This window comes from Odocoileus virginianus, chromosome 20 (assembly GCF_023699985.2).
Source record: "Odocoileus virginianus isolate 20LAN1187 ecotype Illinois chromosome 20, Ovbor_1.2, whole genome shotgun sequence".
In the NCBI taxonomy this organism is placed as follows: Eukaryota; Metazoa; Chordata; class Mammalia; order Artiodactyla; family Cervidae; genus Odocoileus; species Odocoileus virginianus.
In genome coordinates this window covers 989,989-1,012,336 of record NC_069693.1, presented here as the reverse complement: position 1 = coordinate 1,012,336, position 22,348 = coordinate 989,989, and the positions used below count along the sequence as shown (strand labels likewise).

The following is a 22,348-nucleotide window of genomic DNA, read 5'->3' as shown; positions in this document are numbered from 1 at the left end:
CACTTCTCAACAAATTACTAAAACAACAACATATGATTTGTGATGGAGGCAAAACCATGCAGTCAACAGTCTCTTAGGAAAACGACATGTTTATTTCTCTGTGCTCAACTTCCAACCTACATCCATATGTGTGCATGCCTTTACAGGGCTGCAGCAACACAAATCTACTTTAAGCTTTCAGTTGCTGGCCATATTATAAGTATTTTGAATAAACAACAAAATCTTTTATCGTTATGATTCGGCATGGCTGCACAAAACAAATCCTAGGTGTCCCAAATGAACAGTGAAGGGTGACAACATAAACATGACAACTCAGTGTCTTCTGTTTGCTTGGCTCAACAACTAAAGCAATGCCTCGCATTTCTGAGTAGCAGCCCCTTCCCTCTTGGAGGAATCTACTCAGTCTCCTCTTAGAAGAAACATCATTGTTCATTCACAAGCAACTTCCTCACCCAGCTGCCCCTGCTGAAATGAGTCCATGGCACCTGGCAAGGCAGTAACGTGGGAATTCATTCAAACAGCGATCTGCTGTAACTCTGCGATCATTGCAGGGTACAGTAGCATGTAGGCTTTTGCTGATACAGATAAGCATATAAGGGCTCCAGCCAAAAGTCTCACTCACTGGACTCTAGTAGGAGCCTGCTTACTGACTGTGAGGCAAACACTCCCTGTCAAGGACTCCTCACCCTGATCAGAGAGGAGCCTTGCGGTTTCAGGATTCCAACGTCCAGGCAGGTGGCTCCTCCAGGGGAACACAGGCTTTACTCCAGTGTGTGCACTGTCATGCCCGTGGTACGCATGTGGCACAGGTGGAGTCATCCATGACGCCTTCACCACGTCTATGACCACCCTGTATCCTCTTCAGGAGTTCCCAAACCTAAAGACTGAAGAGTGTGGCTCAGGAACGTCTCGCATCTGTCGATTCACTGCAGGGCTCCCTCCTGACAGGGAGGAGCCACCCCTGGAGACCCTCCTCCTACACGAAGGTGTCTGAGAGCCAGTCGGGAGACAGCATGGCCATGTTCACTAAATGCCCACGGGCTGCTCGCCGGGGTGTGAGCTCTGGTGTCGGACGAGGGCGGAGCCCCTCCGGAACGTCTTCCCACACTGGGGACAGTGGCCGGGGCCCTCCCTGCTGTGGAGTCTCTGGTGCACCGCCAGGTGAGAGTTCTGCCTGAAGGACTTGCCGCACTCTGGGCACTGGTATGGCGTCTCCCTGGTGTGGATCCTCCTGTGCTTGGTCAGACAGGAGCTGTCCCTGAAAGCCCGGCCGCACTGATTGCACTCGTAGGGCTTCTCGCCAGTGTGAGTCCTCTGATGCCGGATGAGGCCAGCGATGTTCCTGAACAGCTTCTGGCACTGGTCGCAGCCGTAGGGCTTCTCGCCAGTGTGAATCCTCTGGTGCCGGATGAGGTACGCGCTCTCGATGAAAGTCTTCCCGCACTCTTTGCACTCGAACGGCTTCTCCCCGGAGTGGATCTTTTGATGCACGATGAGATGGGAATTGCGGTTGAAGGACTTCCCGCACTCTGTGCACTCAAAGGGCTTCTCTCCAGTGTGAGTCCTCTCGTGCTGGGTGAGGTACGAGCCGTCTCGGAAGGCCTTTCCACATTTGCTACATTCATAGGGCTTCTCGCCAGTGTGGATCCTGAGGTGCACGGTGAGGTGGGAGATGTCCGTAAAAGGCTTCCCACACTCGTTACATCGGTATGGCTTCTCCCCCGTGTGAGTCCTCTGATGGAGGATCAGGGACGAATTTCGATTGAAGGTTTTCCCACATTCTGGACACTCATAAGGTTTCTCTCCGGTGTGAATCCTCTGGTGTTGTGTCAGAGCTGACCCGTCACTGAAGGCTTTCCCGCATTTACTGCACTTATAGGGCTTTTCTCCTGTATGGATTCTTTGGTGCACAATTAGGTTGTAGTTCTTGCTGAAGGACTTTCCACACTCATTACAGGTGTAAGGTTTCTCCCCAGTGTGAGTTCGGTGATGTAGGACGAGAGAAGAGTTCCGCTTGAAGCACTTGCCACATTCAGTACATTTATACAATTTCTCTCCAGGGTTGCTCCTCCTGCTTTCATTAAGAGATGGACTCAGGGTAAAAAGGTCCCCAAAGTCCTCGCCTTCATACAGTTTCTTCCCTCGTGTCATGATTTTCTGCTGGCCAAGAAGCGTAAAGTGGTTGAAAGACTTAACACTGTCAGGGTATCTACAGGGCTTTTCTCGGGTCTGAGTTCTTCCAAACTGAGTCACTTCCATGGAATGGCTGAAGGCTTTCCCGAAGGAGTCCCTGTCACCCGTTCTCTTAGCTGCGTGGCTTTTCTGACCATCGTGTGAAGCTGGGTCACAATCCAGACTTTTAACATCTGAGCCACATACACGGAAACCGTTTGTTGCAGGAACTCTCTGACGTTGTGGAAGATCTGCGCTCACGCTCAAATGCTTCGCAAACCCAGGATGTTCAGGAGCTGCCTCTCGGGCCCCTGGCTCCTCCTGAGTTAAGGGTGATCGCCTCGAACGTCCCTCTGGGTTCTCAGAGTCCCAGCTGGCCCCTAGAGTGGAGAGACAAGGAGTCTCTCTCGCGAATGCCTCCATCTCCACGTCACAGGACAGTCCTTCCTCAGGCACATTCCGAGCTGTCATTTTCAATCTTGTGTCCCAGGCTGGAAAGTAAAGAGTGCAAAAGACAGACTTAAGTACACGAAGCTGAGTCTAGAAGAGGAATGAAAAAAGGTGACAGGCCAGGTGTGTGGTTGTGTCTTTTCACCTGTTTTCTTGGCTGTGTTTTTTTACTTGTTTTCTTTTTGAAATTCAGATATGAACATGGTGGAGAGACACTGAAAGTCAAGGACGGAGCCAAGAGCAAGTTCAAGAAGACCCATGTGGCATTTTCCTCTTCCCAGAGACCAGACAGGAGGAATGGTGCTGGGGGTGACAATCACTAAGAGGACTAGTCTGACATGGGAGACCAGGGGCCGTGTCACCACTCACACGGGAGCACCATCTCAGCCACTCTGTGCCTGTCCCCGTGACCCACCCCCCCCCCCCCACCAGCGGTCAGCACATATTCCAGAGCAACACCCGACAATGGTCTTACTTCAGCACTGAAGAGGCAGTCCTCAACCCACCTTTGTGGTCAGAGCTCTGCATTTATGGACTGGACACAGAATAGGCCGACTTTCCTGAAAGTTCTGACATTCCGAGATCTGTCATCAACCTCCCTGAAAACTTCCAAGTCCACAGAGCAGTGGTTCTCAACCCCCAAAAGACACCAGGCACCATCTGGGGACAGTTTTGGTTGACATGACTGGGGAGCAGATGCTACTGTAAACTAGGGATGCTGCTAAACACCCTTGAAAACACAAGACAGCCCTTCACAACAGAGTGACCAGACCCAAAAGTCAATAATGTTACAGTGGAAAAATTCTGTTAGAGGAGGAAAAAACAAACAAGCAAACAAAAAACCCAGATTGATCCAGAACGTGGTAAGGGTAAAAGTTCAGAAAGGACACATTAGAATAGAAAGTATAAAATAGGACACCACCAACAACAATAAATGTAAATGGCTTTGATGGGTAAGATAAAGACACTGTGTCAGACTGCATTAAAAAAATGTGTTTGTAACAGACACCAAAAGCAAAAGGAGGCAGAAGACAAAACCAAAGTTTCAAACTGACACTCCTCTCCAAACAGAGACTGTTGGTTCTTTGCTAACCAACAACAGACTTCAAAGATGACAACAGGGCTCTGTAACAGCCTATGTTAACATTTTGCCTGCAAACACACAGCAAGGTCAGCAAATCTAACCACACTGGGTGGGTTGAACAGGCCTCCTTCAGAAATGGAAGTACAGAAAGACTGAATACAGACATGCATGAGAATGTAATTAGTCAGCCTGGCCACACAGCTGCATGAAGGACCACTGCCAACAATCAGAGCCAAAGGCTTCCCAAGCACAAATGGAACATGTGGTACACTGGCCATAAACCAGGCCAAAGAATAGGTTCAACAAAGGCCAGACCACAGTCTTTTGACTACGGATGTGGTCAAGTTAAAAACCAGAAATAGAAAATGTGGCAGCCTGGGCGGGAGCAGGGCTTGGGGTAGACTGGATACATATATATGTACAACTGAGTCCCTTTGCTGTTCACCTGAAATTATTATACCACAACATTGTTAATCAGCTATACCCCAGTACAAAATAAAAAGTTTAAAGTTAAAGGGGGAAAAAATACAGTAACAGAATGAGCACCAAATACACAAAAAAATAATTAAGTTTTTTAAAACCCTCTTTATTTGGAAAAGTGAAAACTTGTTTCTCAGTAATTCACAGATCAAATAGAAATCCTGATGAAAATTAGCAAGCACTGGCTTAGAAAACAGAGAACAGAACAACTGATGATGATGGCACAGCTCAAAACACGTGGCAAAGGAAGATGCAGCTAAAGTAGTTCCTTCCTCGGCAGAAAATGTTGGTCTTTAATGCTTGGGCATCTGGGGAGAGGGCTGAGGTGGGTTTTTTGTCTGCTTGTTTGTTGTGTGCACTGCTTGAAGGATCTTAGTTCCCCAACCAGGGATTGCACTTGTGCCCCCAGCAATGAAAGTGCAAAGTCCTAACCACCAGACCGTCAAAGAATTCCCTAAAGCTTGTGTTTTAAAGTGAAGGCTGAAAATTAGTGAGATCATTGTTCAAATTTAAGAAGCTACACAGAAAACCAACAGGAGGTGGTAGGAAGGTGATAATAAAGGTAAAAGCAAAAATTACAGAAGCCAAAAACAAGGAAACATCCAAGAAGATGAAGAAAACTGAAAGTTTGTTACATGAAACAACTAATGAAATCATTTTTGACAAGAATAATCACTAAAAAATAAGAAGGCATACAAGGTGATATTCAGCATAAAAGAAGAATTTAATTACAAAGTTACCAAAAGTTAGAAGAAAGTTATCAAAATGGCAACACTGGATTTATCCCAGGAAAGCAAGGACTATGAAACATTAGAATATCTACTGATACAATTCCCCACATTTTCAGATCAACATAGAAGACACCCCCTACACACAAGAGGAGAGTGAAAAAGTTGGCTTAAAGCTCATAATTCAGAAAACTAAGATCATGGCATCCAGTCCCATCACTTCATGGCAATTAGATCAGGAAACAGTGCAAACGGTGGCTAACTTTATTTTTGGGGGCTCCAAAATCACTGCTGATGGTGAAATGACTGCAGCCATGAAATTAAAAGATGCTTACTTCTTGGAAGGAAAGTTATGACCAACCTAGACAGCGTATTAAAAAGCAGAGACATTACATTGTCAACAAAGGTCTGTCTAATCAAGGTTATGGTTTTTCCCGTAGTCATGTATGGATGTGAGAGTTGGATTATAAAGAAAGCTGAGCGTAGAATTGATGCTTTTGAACTGTGGTGTTGGAGAAGACTCTTGAGAGTCCCTTGGACTGCAAGGAGATCCAATCAGTCCATCCTAAAGGAAATCAGTCCTGGGTGTTCATTGGAAGGACTGATGTTGAAGCTGAAACTCCAATATTTTGGTCACCTCATGCGAAGAGCTGACTCATTTGAAAAGACCCTGATGTTGGGAAAGATTGAAGGCAGGAGGAGAAGGGGACGACAGAGGATGAGATGGTTAGATGGCATCACCAACTCAATGGACATGAGTCTGAGTAAACTCCGGGAGTTGGTGATGGACAGGGAGGCCTGGCGTGCTGCGGTTCATGGGCTTGCAAAGAGTTGGACACGACTGAGCAACTGAACTGAACTGATACAATTCCCCATATTTTCAGATCAACATAGAAGACACCCCCTATACCCCATCTCAATAAATTCAGAAAGTAATCTGAACAAATCTCACCCAGACTCATGATCAAAATGCTCTCATATTGAAGCAGTAGACCCCTTTACCTTATGTCAATAAACTGATAAAGTATTATAAGGCTGCATGTTTCCAAATAGGTCTTCTGATTAGACCGGAGCCTGAGCGTCCTACAGCTGTCCTGTGGAAACGAGAGATGGAGCGCACCTCCCTACATGTGTGTAAGGGGAGGATGAGTGTGTGAACTTAAAAGAAATGAGGTAAGTCAGATATATAAGTCATCATATATAAGATAATACCACTTAGTGAAAATTCTGACACATAAAATATTCTCAAAGTAAAAATATTAAAATGCCCTGGCAACATGCCTACCAAAGCTGTGATCATGACTGTTTTGGAAGTGTGGAAGGCAACAGGCCTTGAGGAGCAAAAGCAATGCCCATTTCATCTATAATAAATACTTCCTTTATTGAAATGAGATTTATGTATCACTAAGCAAGTAAAAAGACAAGCTACCAAATCAGAGGAAATATTTACAATGCATGAATCTGATAAAGGACTTGTAGAAGGTATTAAAAAAATTCTGATAGCCCAGTAGTAACAGGACAACCCAAATTTTTTAAATAGGCAAAGGATCTGAATGGATATTTCTCCAAAGAAGACCAACAGATGGCCAGTAGCACATGAAAAGATGCTCAACATCACTAGTCATTAGGGAAATGCTAATAAAAACCACAGTGAGATGCCACTTTACACCTACTAGTGTGGCCAATATTAAAAAAACAGACAATAACTGGGAGTTCCCTGGCAGTTCAGTGGTTAGGACTTTAACTGCCATGGGCCTGTGTTCAATCCCTGAGACGGTGGGACGTGCCCTGGTGGTTACTGCAAACAGAACAAATGATCTCAAGTATACAGGAGGACATTAAGACAGACTTCAGGGCAACAGTATTAAATTAGGGTAATTAATGAAGGAATTGAACTGAATTTCATTAATTAAGGTTGTTTTTAAAATCTCCTATTATTACACTCATACATATCTGTGTATTGCTATTTTTGGCAGTACGATGATACAAAAATTATGTGGTAAAAAATTCATCTTCATGCTGTTTACAAATTTGGGGAGTTCTCTGTTTCCTACATACACACACACACACACACACACACACACACACTCTTCCTCTGACCTGACCTCAGATATTCACAGCACTTCTCTGGAGCCCCAGCATGACTAATTTCCCCTAGCCTTCTCTTCCCCATGGGCACCAAAGAAGGTGGTCTTTAAGGCTTTTTACACTGAATGGTGCCCCAGCACATGCTGAGACTTCAGCTCTGTCTGGAGAACTGTTTTCTGAAATAAATCATCCTGATGTTGCTGCAGATTACAGCGGAGGGGGTGATGGATCCCACAGCTGTCACCCCAGATCATCCAGGCAGCCTGGGATAGTTAAGTGCTTAGAACCTGCTTCCACCAAGGTACGTTCTTCCATTCCTATTTAATACACCTGGTCTGGATCCACCCACAACACTCATGTTCCAGCAGGATCCAGTCACACCTCACCTCATCAAATTTCACTGAGGACAATGAGTTCTAACTGTCCTATTTCTCTTAATCCAAACCTATAATTTCCAGCACCAGACTTCTTCCTATGTCTTTAGGTACCTGTGCCAAGCATTTAAATACAGAAATACATTTTTAAATACAAATGCCTTTTATTGATTCTTTACATTCACTTTTTTAAAATTATATGGATATTTAATATTATCCATAAAATTCTTTTCAGGATGGTAAAAGGCACATTGCAACTATCAATCTTAAAGAGTGAACATTACAGAAAAATTAAGTCAAAATGCATCATAAGTGTAAATATACAAGCTAAAACTATAAAACTCTTAAAAGAAAAACACAGGCATAAATCTTCAGAAACCTAAATATAACACCAAAAGCACAAGTGACACAGGAGATAAAATGGACTAATTAAAATTAACACTGTGCTTCAAAGAATGTTACTAAGAAAGTTAAAAACACAATCCATGAGACTGGACAAAATGTTTGAAAATCATATACCTGATAAGGCACTGGTATCCAGAATAAATAAACTACTCTTACAATTCAATAATAAAAAGATCAATAACCCATTTCATGAATGGGCAAAGGATCCAAATAGTGTTACAAAGAAGATACACAAACAGCCAATAAGCACAATGAAAAGAAGCTTAATATCACTAACTATCAGGGAATTATAAATCAAAACTACATCGAGATACCATTTCACACCCCCGAGGATGGCTACAATTAGTTCCACTCCTAGGTTATCTAAGAGAAATGAAGACATATATCCACAAAAAAAAACCCTACAAAACTTGTATGTGAATGTTCACAGAAGCATTACTCTATGAAAGCAACTTAGATGGCTATCATCTGATGGATGGATAAAAAATTTAATATATTCATACAATGGAATATTATTCATCTATAAAAATGAACCAAGTACTAACACATGTTACCACGTGGATGAATCTACAAAACACTGTTAAGTGAAAGAAGCCAAAACAACAGATTACACGTTATATGACCATCAGTGTGAAATGTCTAGAATAGGCAAATTCTGAGGAGGAAAGTAGGGTAGTAATTGCCTAGGCCTGAGAGGAATGGAGCAAATGGGAAGTGAGAGCTAGTGCTAATGCACATTTCCTTTCAGAGGATGATGAAAATATTCTAAAACTGATATTGGTAATGGACGCACAATTTAATGAATTTACTAAAAAGCAGTAAATTGTATATCTTAAGAGAATGTATTATATAGTATGTGAATTATACTTTAATACAACTATTAAAGGAAAAAAAAAAAAGCAGGTACTGATACTGTTGGGAGTCAGAATTACTGGTCCAGACTCCACTTGGCATGTTTCTGGTACCTTGAGATTTAAAGCTTGTGGAGAATTCCATTCCCAGGTACTCACCTCTAAAGGGCTTTTCCCCCAGTCTCTATGACCCTGCAGAGGAATTCATTTAACCCCGACGACTGGGTGTTTCACATCAGCGGTTACCAGACTTCAGCTGTCTGATCCCATCTGCATGGCTCTTGACATCTCTGTGGACCAAACATGACAATGTTTACTTGTTCAAATGATAGATTGTTTAACAAAAATAAACTGTTTGCCATTAATGTTCAGTTCAGTTCAGTTCAGTCGCTCAGTCGTGTCCGACTCTTTGCGACCCCATGAATCAGAGCACGCCAGGCCTCCCTATGCATCACCAACTCCCGGAGTTTACTCAAACTCATGTCCATTGAGTTGGTGATGCCATCCAGCCATCCTCTGTCATCCCCTTCTCCTCCTGCCACCGATCCCTCCCAGCATCAGGGTCTTTTCCAATGAGTCAACTCTTCACATGAGGTGGCCAATGTATTGGACTTTCAGCTTCAGCATCAGTCCTTCCTATGAACACCCAGGACTGATCTCCTTTAGGATGGACTGGTTGGATCCCCTTGCAGTCCAAGGGACTCTCAAGAGTCTTCTCCAACACCACAGTTCAAAAGCATCAATTCTTTGGCACTCAGCTTTCTTCACAGTCCAACTCTCACATCCATACATGACCAGTGGAAAAACCGTAGCCTTGACCAGATGGACCTTTGTTGGCAAAGTAATGTCTCTGCTTTTTAATATGCTATCTACGTTGGTCATAACTTTCCTTTCAAGGAGTAAGCTTTTAAGTTCATGGCTGCAATCACCATCTGCAGTGATTTTGGAGCCCAAAAAAATAAAGTCAGCCACTGTTTCCACTATTTCCCCATCTATTTCCCATGAAGTGATGGCCCTGTCCTAATAAAGTTACCCATCTGATTACCAATTGTGATTAACAGTCTGACTTCATTTTTGATGACTAACTGCTGGCAGTTTTCAATTCCCATCCTTACCACCATCTACTGCCCCTTCTCCTTCTGCAAACTAGACAAATGAACAAGAAAGCCTAAAAAAGAACAGAGAGAGAACCAAAATGCTTTCTCCTTGAAGTTGGCAGGAAGTTCATACCATCCAAGCCCCAATCAATGAAAGGCCACCAGCATCCCAATTCCATTCTCTAATCACTATAAAAGCCCAAAGAAAGACTTCAATGATGGTCCAGTGAGTAGGAGTCTGCACTTTCAATGCCGAGGACCTGGAGTTCAATCCCTAATTGATCCCACAAGTGTCTCAGTAATAAATAAATAAATAAAGCTTAGCTAGCTTTTTCCTGGTCTCTCTTGATTTTTTTGGATCACTTTAGGAAGCCTGCCCTGCTCTCACAAGATAAGTCTCATCCTGTGAGTAATAGACCTTTTATCTTCTTGGGTTGTCTGTAAAATACAAAAAAAAAGAGTGTGTCTTTATGTGTTTGGGGCTTCCCTGGTGGCTCAGACGGTAAAGAATCCACCTGCAATGTGGCAGACCTGGGTTCCATCTCTAGGATGGAACCTGGTTCCTCCTCCAGGAAGATCCCCTGGAGGAGGGCGTGGCAGCCCACTCCAATATTCTTGCCTGGAGAATCGCCATGGACAGAGGAGCCTGGCGGGCTACAGTCCATGGGGTTGCCAAGAGTCAGACATGACTGAGTGACTAAGCACAGCACAGCACAGTATGTGTGTTTGAGGCAGGGAGAAGAGAAAGGTAAGCTAATGAGGCAAACTGTTAATAACTTGATAATCTAGATGGTTTTACAAGTGTTCATTGAACTATTCCCGCAACACTTCTATAAGTGTGATACTTTCAAAATAAAAAGTTGGGTAGGAGGAAGAGAAGCAAGCAGTAGAAGGGAGAAAAGTTACTGGCTGTGGGTGGGAAAAAAAACAAAAAAAGCTTAGTGTTCAAACATATTTTTTTACAAGCCCAAGTCTTTAACAAACTTTTTTTTTTAATTGACAAAAGATAAAGGAGTATGTCAAGGCTGTATATTGTCACCCTGTTTATTTAACTTATATGCAGAGTACATCATGTGGATGAAGCACAAGCTGGAATCAAGACTGCCAGGAGAAAATATCAAAAACCTCAGATATGCAAATGACACCACTCTTACGGCAGAAAGTGAAGAACTGAAGAACCACTTGATGAAAGTGAAAGAGGAGAGGTAAACAGCCGGCTTAAAACTCAACATTCAAAATACTAAGATCACGGCATCTGGTCCCATCACTTTGTGGAAAACAGATGGGGAAACAAAGGAAAACAGTGACAGACTTCATTTTCTTGGGCTCCAAAATCACTGTGGACAGTGAGTGCAGCCATGAAATTAACAGATGCTTGCTCCTTGAAAAGAAGAGCTATGACCAACCTAGACAGCATATTAAAAAGCAGAGACATTACTTTGCTGACAAAGGTCCATCTAGTCAAAGCTATGGTTTTTCCAGTAGTCATGTATGGATATGAGAGCTGGACTATAAAGAAAGCTGAGCACTGAAGAACTGATGCTTTTTAACTGTGGTTTTGGAAGAAGACTCTTGAGAGTCCCTTGGACTATAAGGAGATCCAACCAGTCCATCCTAAAGGAAATCAGTACTGAGTATTCATCGGAAGGACTGATGCTGAAGCTGAAGTTCCAATACTTTGTCCATCTGATGCAAAGGAATGATTCATTGGAAAAGACCCTGATGCTGGGAAAGACTGAGGACAGGAGGAGAAGGGGACAACAGAGGCTGAGGTGGCTGGATGGCACTACTGACTCGATGGACATCAGTTTGAGCAAGTTCCTGGAGTTGGTGATGGATAGGGAAGCCTGGTGTGCTGCAGTTCATGGGGTCGCAAAGAGTCAGACACGACTGACTGAACCGAACTGAAAGGATCTTTTGGAGTAATGGTAATTTGGAAAAAAGTTTGAATTACATTTGTCACAACACATCCAGTGGTGCCTTTCACTGTAAGTCAGTTTTCCCTCAAAAAAGTAAAGAGCAATACTGAACTCTAATTGATGTTAAGCACAGTGAGGTGTTTGAGGGGTTATGTAATAATAATAATCATCTGTCATTTATTTTGAATGTATCCCCAAAAGATTTTTGAGCAAACTCTGGGAGACAGTAAAGGAGAGGGAAGCCTGGCGCCCTGTAGTCCATGGGGTCGAAAGACATGACTGAGCAACTGAGCAACAACACGAAAAGATTACTGGATGGCTAAGAGGGTGGACGAAGGGAACAAATATAGGGCATAGAGCAAGCAGAGCAGATGCTAATGGGTTAGTACAAGGATGCACGAGTAACTCAACTTCACTCTACGTAGAAAAACTCAACCTAACCCACTGGGTGAAGAAGAGCTAAGGAAAGGAACCACCAAACTAAGAAAGAGGACTTCCCTGGTTGTCCAGTGGCTAAGACTTCACTCTCCCAAAGCAGGGGGCCCAGGTGTGAGCCCTGGTCAGGGAACTAGATTCCACATGCCACAACTAAGACCCAGAGCAGCCAAATATTACCAAAAAGTCAAGGAAGAGGAAAGTGAAGGGCACTAACAGGTGGGAAAACGCGGTTTTCACTGAGAACCCGGCAAGACCTGATTTTGCAGCTCTTAGGTGGTGAAAATACAGGTGATCTGACACCTGCTGGTCCGCCGGGCAATGGGAAACCGCACAGTCCGTGGGCGCAACGGGGCCATCTTGGCCCGACACCCACCTACCCATGCCCACACCGGCTCGCCCGACATCTGGCAGGAGAAAGGCGTTAGACCTGGGGTTCGCCCAGCAGCCGGGCTCGGACACCTAGCAGGCAGGGGCAAAACGGTCCCTGGCGAAGGGCCGGCTGGCTCCTCACGAGCGCGGAACAGCCGGGCCGTCAGCTGGAAATGGCTGGGGCGTTCTCACCAGGAGAGGGGGCGTCCACACCCGCAGAGGAGCTTCCAGACTCGCAGGGGAGCGTCCACACCCGCCGAGGGGCATCCTCACTTGCAGAAGGAGGGGGCGTCCTCACCGCAGGAGAGGGGCGTCTACACACACGGGGGCGTCCTCACTGCCGCCCGGCCGACGCGGCGCTCTTGAGCCACTGGAGCCCAGCGGACACCGCCCCCGCCACACACACCCCGCCCTCGAGGGGAATCCGCGGCACTGAAGAGCGAGCGGCGCGGCGGACTCACCCTCGGTAGGTCGGCAACACAGGCCACGGCGGCGGCCATGATCCCGCGAGTGCGCGTGCGCTCGGCGGGACCGGAAGTGCGCGTCCCGAAGCTCCGCGGCCCCCTCCCGCCCCGCGCGACGTAGACACCCGCGCCTTTCGCTTCTCCCTTGCGCCAGGGCGGGCCCGCGCCGGTGTCCGGTCCCCGCTCCCTGGGCTGGGGTCGGCCGCAGGGCTCCGGGCTCCCGCTGCCCGCCCTGCGCCCAGCCTTCGCCTCCAGCCCGGGGCTTCAGAGAAGTGCGTTGGGGCAGAGATGTCCTTTCGCCGCATCTACTAATTCAGTTATTTATGGCGATCAGTGTGGGTTCGCCGATATTTATTTTCGCCTACGGCTTTCATCCGACGACATCATTATTGTGCAGCCTTATTTTTGTGTACTGCATAGTTTGCCGAAATAATTCTATGCCATTCCTTGTTTGTTGTTTTTAAGAAAAATATGTTCAAATTCATATAAGGGCAACTCAGTATCAATTAGCAGTACAGTTATTTACTTAGAAATCTAAACAGAAGCTACACATTTTTGGACTTGATGTGACAATTAGTTAAGGATTTTTTGACGGATTAGGAATGCGAATGAATACATGTGTTGTGGAGAAAGCAGTATATAAAAATAATATAACAAGCAGTTAGAAAGTATGCTTTGAAAAGGTATTAGTTTTGTGTGTATAAAACAATCCAAAAAGAAATCATTCGTGTATAAACAAAAAATAACAAATGGCCATACTTCCAGCATGAATGGGGGGGGGGGGGGGTGACCCTCAGAGTAAGCCCAGCCAGGACATGTCTGGGAGGCCTAGGATACCAGGCTCAATCCCTACACAGCCCAAGTCCAGGTTAAGGAAACAGTCTCAAAGAATCTCGCCCAATATTTATACCTTTTTGCTTTCATATTGGTGATTGTAGGTTTTTTTTTTTTTAATTGAAATAGTTTATTTACAATATTGCCTTAGTTTCAGGTGTGCGTACCTGCTGAGTCTCTTCATTTGTGTCCCACTCTCTGCGACCCCATGGTCTGTAGCCTGCCAAGCTCCTCTGTCCATGGGATTTTCTGGGCAAGAATACTGGAGTGGGTCACCATGCCCTCCTCCAGGGCATCTTAGTGACTCAGGGGTCAAGATGATAGTTTACAGAGAATGATGTTGGATTCGTGATATCCGAAGATAAAGATTTAGCTTCGGGACCAGGAACCAGGCTTCAGACCCTCAGAACTTCGTGTGGCAGAAGTTTTATTACCATGAAGGACAGAGAAAGCTTCTGATGCAGACATCAGAAGGGGGATGAAGAGTGCCCACTGGCTAGGCTTCCGGGTCTCCTGCATTGGCAGGTGGGTTCTTTACCGCTGGCTCCATCTGGGACGCCCTTAGTTTCAGGTGAACAGCAAAATGATTCAGTTATTTTTTTCAGATTCCTTCCAATAGGTTATTGCAAGATACTGACTATAGTTCCCTGTGCTATACAGTAGGTCCTTGTTGCTTATCTATTTTATACATTGCAGCTTGTATCTACTAATCCCATATTCCTAATTCATCCCTGCCTCCCTCTCTTCCCCCTTTGGTAACCATAAATTTGGTGCCAAACCAAACACCAGTGCTGCCCTCAACTCTAGCTCCTCTCACAGTGCTGCCTGTCTGGGTTCCTAGCATTTCCACTCTTTGCCTGGTGCAGGCCAGGTGTCTGGATTCCCCTAATTCATATCCTATCTGTGACTGGACAGCATGTCCTGCCAGCATCATGCTGACCCCTACCCAGAATGCAGCCATCTCTGCCTGCTTGATAGCATCTCTTACAGTGATCCTGTCATCAGCCTTCCTGCTTCTGTCCTTGTCCCCAACTCAATTTCCCCATAGCAGCCAGAGAGTTCTCTTGCCACCTGCCTCTTCTGCTCAAAAGTTTCAAAGGCTGCCAGCTCCCTCAGGGAGGAAAGTCCATACTGAAGCCTGAGAGGTGGCCAGGTCAGCTCAGCTGCCTTTCTGAGCTTATCACCCACACCTTTCTGTCTGCCTCAGCTCCAGCCATACCAGTCCTCTCCCTGGAGCTCACGTGCACAATACGCTTCCACCTCAGGGCCTTTGCACATGCTGTTCCCCCTTGCCTGGAGTGTGTGTCCACCAGATACATGCTCAGCTCCTTCCTTCTTCTAAGTCTTTATTCTACCTGGCACATACTAGGTACTTAATGAATATTCATTGGCTGAAAACTAGTCAGTTGAATTGTTGGTCCCAAATTTCCACTGCCTTTCCTGAAGGATTACACATCCTGACGTGTTGCTAGTGACTTGCAAAGCCTCCCTGTGTAGGTGGGAGGGAGGCATATATATGTGACATATATGTATGTGTATATGTGTGTGTGAGTGAAATACATCAGTTCAGTTCGGTTCAATCACTCAGTCATGTCCGACTCTTTGAGACCCCATGGACTGCAGCACGCCAAGCTTCCCTGTTCATCACCAACTCCCAGAGCTTACTCAAACTCACGTCCACCGAGTTGGTAATGCCATCCAACCATCTCATCCTCTGTCGTCCCCTTCTCCTCCTGCCTTCAGTCTTTCCCCGCATTAAGGTCTTTTCCAATGAGTCAGTTCTTCACATCAGGTGGCCAAAGTATTGGAGTTTCAGCTTCAGCATCCTTTAGGATAGACTGTTTGATCTGATTTCCTTTAGGATAGACTGGTTTGATCTCCTTGCAGTCAAAGGGATTCTCAAGGGTCTTCTTCAACACTACAGTTCAAAAGCATCAATTCTTTGGCACTCAGCTTTCTTTATACATAAATGTCCATATTTGTATATGGGTGGTGCAGTGGTAAAGAATCCACCTGCCAATGCAGGAGACACACAAGAGACGTGGGTTCAATCCCTGGGTCGGGAAGATCCCCTGGAGGAGGAAGTGGCAACCCACTCCAGTATTCTTGCCTGGGAAGTCCCATAGACAGAGGAGCCTCGTGGGCTACAGTCCATGGGGTCGCAAAGAGTCAGACATAACTGAGCACTTAAATTTTTTTTCCAGGTCAGGAAATCGGATTCAAAAGCAAAGAGTTAACCAGAAAGCAGAGCATTTCTCCTAGAATCATGTGCTGTCCTGAAAACAGAAAGATTCATAAAGAATGAACTACATCCCTCCACATTTGGCAGAGACTAGGCACGAGACTCACTTAAAGCAGCTGCAGAAGAACCAGGAGACAGAGGTGGAACACACAGCCCGTGAGAAACACTGTTTCAAGACAAAGGGAGCAAGAATAATACATTTGGGGGAAAAGTTAATTAGGATTGTCCTCCCTTCTTCCTCTATTCAATGACATCAGAGAAGTCATACTCAAGAGGGATCATACAAATATATCCAGGCTACAGACATATGCATAGAGCTCAGCCCTTACAACCATGAACAAATTCTCTCAGGAGACACATCTTACAAATATGTGTGTGTAGGAGAAAGACGGCCTTTCAGTACATTTTAGAACTTATACAGGAGAAAAATCCTATAAATATACAGGCACAAACTATCCGTTACTGTGTATGAGAGAAGTTATAGTTATGAAACATTTCATATTTCCAATGAATTCAAGAAATTATTTTCAAGGAGTGACTGCTTTATGCTACTAGGATCTGGAAAGAAACCCTACAACATACTCATCAAAGAAAAAGTTTCATGCTTTCTCCTTTACTCAACATCACAGCACACATACTGGAGAGAAGCCTATAGATACACGCATTGTGGGAAAGGCTTTAAACATAGCTCAACACTATGATAACACTTCAGAGGACTCATACTGGGAAAACCTACACGAGTTCACAATGTAGAAAAGCCTTTGGGAGGTGTTCTCACTTTACCCAACACAAGAGGACTCATACTGGAGAACAGTGAGAATGCAAGCAAGGCTGGCCGTCTTCCCATTATGGTTTTCACAGTGTTTGACACCACAGAGAAACTCAGAGAGATTAGAGAAACTCACTTAACATAATCAATATGGAAAAGCTGTTGGTTGGAATTTAATTCGATGTGACATCATAAAGAAACCAAAAAGGAGGCAGAATCCACCAGTTATTTTTGACCCACAAATAGGCTGCTGTTGTTGTTGTTTAATCACTAAGTCTTGCTCTACTCTTTGTGACCCCATGGATTGTAGCCAGGCTCCTCTGTCCATTTGATTCTCCAGGCAAGAATACTGGAGCAGGTTGCCATTTTCTCCTCCAGGGGATCTTCCTGATCCAGGGATCAAACCCGAGTCTCCTGCATTGTCAGGCGGATTCTTTACCACTGAGCCAGGGGAGTCCTGAATGGAATATGACTGTGCACTTGTAGCTCCCCATTGTCACAGATGATGAAGTATGAGCAGTTATGCTCCATATATGCCCTTGATTTGCCATAGAAACATCATTTAATGGGACTTAGGCCTCGACTAGATGGGCATGAGTTTGAGTAAACTCCGGGAGTTGGTGATGGACAGGGAGGCCTGGCGTGCTGCGATTCATGGGGTCGCAAAGAGTCGAACACGACTGAGCGACTGAACTGAACTGAACTGAGGGTCTAGGCCTCAAGGACAAAGTCTCATAGAAAAGATGCTATAGATAATAAAATGTAAATATTATCAGTGACAACACTCTACTTTTTACATCATATAAAATCCAGAGAACCATCAAATTGAACTGTCATGTGGAGATCATTGATCTTTTAGTATCATAGGGATTAATATATGTAAAATTATATACTAATCAAAGAGAGCTGAAAAACATGGCATCCATTTCTTTCCTGCAGAGTCCTGTTACATCAGACAAGTCAGAGTTTTACACTGACTCATGAATATTTCACAGATGGCATTCTACCACTAAGTCTAAGAGAGGAATCACAGAGCTGTCTGCGTCTCCATGCTTCCAGGGGCACAGCCCGGGTCCCAGCAGGACTGAACACACACACCCATGCTCTGCAGCCCTCAGGCCACATGAGAGAGAAGCCCTGTGCTCCAGAGAAGACAAACAAGTAAATAAATAAAACTTTAAAAAGGGAAGAGCAAACTAAAAAGGGCAGAGGATTTGAAGACATTTATCCAAAGACAAACAGATGGTCAACAGGCACCTGAAAAGACATTCAGCATCATGAATCATCAGGGAAGTGCAAATCAGAGCCACAAGGTGTCATCTCACACTTGTCAGAATGAGTGTTATCAGAAAGACAACAAAATAAGTGTTGGCAAAGACGGAGAAAAGGGAACACTCATCCACCATGGCTGGGAACATAAATCAGTGCAGGCACTGTGGAAAACAGTATGGAGGTGCCTCAGAAAATTAAATCAGGGAATTTCCTGGTGGTCCACTGGTTAGGATTCAGTGCTTTCACTGCCATGGCCCGGGTTCAATCCCTGGCTGGGAAACTAATATCCCATAAGCCACTTGGCATGTACAAAAAATAAAATAAATCAAAATACCATATGATCCAGCAAGTCTATTCCTGGAAGTAAAAACACTAATTTGAAAAGACACATGCACCCCTATGTTCACTGCAGCATTATTTACAATGGACAAGATGTGGTCCAGATCTCTGCTACTAGCAAGTCTGGCATTTTCCAGCACCAGCTGCTCTCTGGCGGCATGCGGCCCTACAACCCAACTCGAGGAAAGGCTTCTGGGGCAGATGAGCTTCCTCCAAGCTGACTTTGGTGCCAGCCGCCGAGGAGAGGTCAGTTCCAGAGGCCAACACGTGAGCCACCCTTTTCCAGCTTTTGTCAGAAGTAGGACATGGATACATGTGTCAGCCCTAGCCAGCGGAGCCTGAGAAAGTCTATGGAAAGAGGGCTCGAGAAGAGAATGAATTCCTTCCTTGTGGTCAGCAGGTAATAGCTCCTCAAAGCTCCTTGCATCCTAACAGCTGGAGCCAGTGACTGTTACATTACAGGGCAAAGAGCGGTTTGCAGGCACAATGAAGGTTTATGGCCTTGAGATGGGATTACCTTGGGGCCAGTGTAATTGCAGTTGTCCGTGTTTAAGCAGCAGCAGGAGGGGGACTTCCCTGGTGGTCTACAAGTTAAGAATCTGCCTGTCGATGCAGCGAACGCAGGTTTGATTCTTGGTTGGGGAACTAAGATCCCACATGCCTCGGAGCAAAGAAGCCCACAAATCACAGCTCCTGAAGCCGCATGCTCCTGTGCCTGCACGCCACAGTTGAGAATCTGTATGCTGCAGTGAAAGATCCTGAATGATGGAAGGAAGATCCCACATGTGGCAACTAAGACCCAGTGCAGCAAAATAAAAAAAGAAAGACCCCTCCAATTATCTTCAAAAGAAAGAAAGAAAAGAAGCAGGAGAATCAGAGTCAGTGGAGGCAATGTGATGATGAAGCCGAGGTCAGAGTCAGAGAGAGACTTGTAGATGCTACACCACTGGCAGGAAGTCTCTAGAAGCTGTAAAAGGCCAAGAAGCTGGTTCTCCCCTAGAGACTGTAAAGAAGGCAGCACTGCCAGCATGTTTATTTTGCCCGGAAAGGTATATTTTCCCTTCTGATCTTCACAGCTGTGGAATGATACATTTTTGCTGTTTCAAGCCACAAAATTTATGGCAATTTGTTACAGTGTCAAAGGAAACAAACACTCCCTGGTGCCAGTATCTTCAGCCAAATGTTGTATGGCTTCAAGCAATGCATGAAAACAACCACCTTGAGACCATGAGGACAGGAACCTGGGGAAAAACCAAGACTAAGGAGCAATGAGCAGATGAAAAGTGCCTGCAACCACCCAGGAAGCTCTCACCTCTGGGCTGCATGTGATGTGACATAATGTATGGTGGCAGATTCTGTAACTTGTGGCCAAAAAAAAAAAACCCATCTTGCACAATAACTGTTTCTCGTTCCCAACCAACTTCTGCTCTCCAATCTCATTTAGTCATGCTGAACCAATTTAGGGAGCCCTGCTACTGTGTCCAGCCGTGTCCAACCCATTGCAACCCCATGGACTAGCGCACCAGGCTCATCTGTCCAGGGAATTTCCCAGGCAAGAATGAGTTGCCATTTCCTGTGCCAGGGCATCTTCCCAACCCAGGGATCGCACCCACATCTCCTGCACTGGCAAGTGGATTCTTTGCCACTAGCGCCACCTGGGAAGCCCCATAGGGACTCCTAGAAGTCATCCCAGGTAACCAGGTTGTATAGGCTCAGGCTGACCCTTGCTTACCTGACTCAAGAGTCCTTTCTCAGGAGCTGGACACACTACAAGGAGCAGACACTCACCGTGGGCAGCAAGATGGGCCAAGCTACCTCAGCTGTGGCCTCAGAGGCACTGCCAAGGGGCTACAGAGGACACAGACAGACACTGCAGACTCCAGGGATACGACGTGATAACACACGGGACCAAGGGCACATGGTGGATTCGTCAAGTTACACACGCAGTATCCCCCCCGAGTCTTCATAGTGGGTTACAGGAGTCCTCTCTGGATGGGAAAAAAAAAAAGTGCTTGAAAAAAGCCACACACTTCAAGTAAAAAAAAAAAAAGTGCCAACTTGCTGAACAAGTTGAAACCCCTGCAGCCACCACCACACACAGGAGGAAAGTTATATGATTGTTACTGCATGCTGTTGATGGCTTTGAAGTCCAAATTTACAAGAAAGGAAAAGAATTTTTTGGCACTTGTCCTTTCTGGGGGCATTTCTTAAAGAAAATGAGTTTGAGTCCAAGTAGTTTCCCAGTGAGGAACCCTAACCCTAACCCTAACTCCAACTGAAAGAACCTCCAAGAAGCCCTGTTTCCTTAAGATGTTAAAGCCTCTATCACATTGACAGTAAACACTAGAAGGATCCCTACTCATAACCAGAAGAAAATATGGCTGATTAATTGCCTTGTCCCACTACCCATGGCTACAGAACACCGTTTTTTTAAGTGAAAATAGGAAAAAGAGGCTTGAATTATTTAATGAATGGGGAAGTTGTTTTAGCTATAACAGCCAAGAAAAATTCAAGGAAATGCATGGTTAGTGAGCCAATACTAATATGCCCAAGTCAACAGACCCACGGTCTTAACTGCAACAAATAAGATGAACAATGTGCAGCCCTCATGTGGATATTCCCATAGTGGCCACAGAAATGTATAACTGCTGGAACAAGCATAGCATGCAGTGGACAGGATGACTCAAAAAGTGGCATAAGGCTGCTGAAACCTGCTAGGAAGTGGAGAGAGAATGCAGTGGGCCCTGGGTCTCAGTAGAAGAGTCCCAAGCACCAAGGAGGAGAGAAGACATCAGAGTCTGGGCCCTGGAACCTCAGGAAGATGGAAGGACACCAGATACTGGACTTTGAGGAAGACATCAGACTATTTTGTCCTGAGCTCCAAAGAAAGATGAGAGTGGACTGGGCTCAAGGAAGAGGGGCACACACCAGGTCCTGGGCAGGGAAAGGCTTCTTCCATTTCTTAGACATGGGCACCTGGCTCACAGATGAGGACCTAGGACAGAGGATCCTTCCTGTTTAGCCCACACCACACCAACTCCCTGATTTTCTGCTTAGCCAAACGTTAGCAAAGTTACTCTGAACCTTCTCCCCAGTAAGGCCCATATGTGTACTGCCTCATAGAATCCCATTTGAGCAAGAATCCTTAGTCAGTTTATGAAGACTCCCCTACTCTTGATATCTGATCAAATTCCTCACCCCTACTCTCTCTCCCAGGTGATACATCATCACCCTGGCCTGCCTTCCTTAAAACAGTCTATTAGCTTTGTCCAGCTAGAATCCCCCGGACAGGATGTCTCCTTCTCCTAATTTTCTATCCACTGGTACCTCTCCCCTTACTCCTAGGCCATAAATCCCCACTTACTCTAGTTGTATTCAGAACTGAGCTCTGTTCTACACTGGAGTCTCCATTCCCACGTTGCAACAGTTTATTGAACAAAATCTACTTTCACCGCTTCGGTCCAACTCTGATTTACCCGTGGACAACCCTCCCTCCACTCCCCTGCCTCGGGTCCACTTGCCCGAGAGTGCACTGGCCCCTTCTCCTCACAACTTGGGTGGATAGTTAGTCCTGACCCCATTCCCCTCCCTGGGCCTGGAGGACATTTAGCCTCACGCTCTGCACATTTCCCTAGTGGCTCAAACCATAAAGAATCTACCCGGATTCCATCTCTGGGTCGGGATGATTCTCTGGAGAAGGGAATGGCAACCCACTCCGGTCTTCTTCCCTGGGAAATCCCATGGACAGAGGAGCCTGGCGGGCTACCGTCCATGGGGTCGCAAAGAGCTGGACACGACGAGTGACTAACACTTTCAAACACGCACAGTTCACGGCAGGCCCTTACCTCTTTTCCTCCCAGGACCTCGGGAGGATTTCAGTCCCGCCTTCAGAACACGTCCAACCACCCCAACCCCTTTTTCCCCTCTCTTAGATGTGAATACACACTTAGTACCCTCTTCCCCGGAACTTGGC

General features: G+C 45.5%; 1 protein-coding gene across 3 annotated transcripts; it reads right to left on the bottom strand.

The window, feature by feature from the left end:
• Positions 1-73: 73 nt before the first annotated feature.
• Positions 74-22,297, bottom strand: ZNF329 (zinc finger protein 329). Of its 3 annotated transcripts, none has more exons than XM_070451621.1 (3): positions 22,221-22,297; positions 8,792-8,922; positions 74-2,663 (listed from the first exon to the last, which is right to left on the bottom strand). In XM_070451621.1, exon 3 carries the CDS (start codon positions 2,641-2,643, stop codon positions 1,027-1,029), a length of 1,617 nt encoding a protein of 538 aa, XP_070307722.1. In that variant the 5' UTR covers positions 2,644-2,663; positions 8,792-8,922; positions 22,221-22,297; the 3' UTR covers positions 74-1,026. The 3 variants fall into 3 exon arrangements, with proteins under 3 accessions (XP_070307722.1, XP_020755537.2, XP_020755544.2); XM_020899878.2 differs by lacking the exon at positions 22,221-22,297 and adding an exon at positions 12,917-13,019; XM_020899885.2 differs by lacking the exon at positions 22,221-22,297 and adding an exon at positions 12,648-12,979.
• Positions 22,298-22,348: the final 51 nt, after the last annotated feature.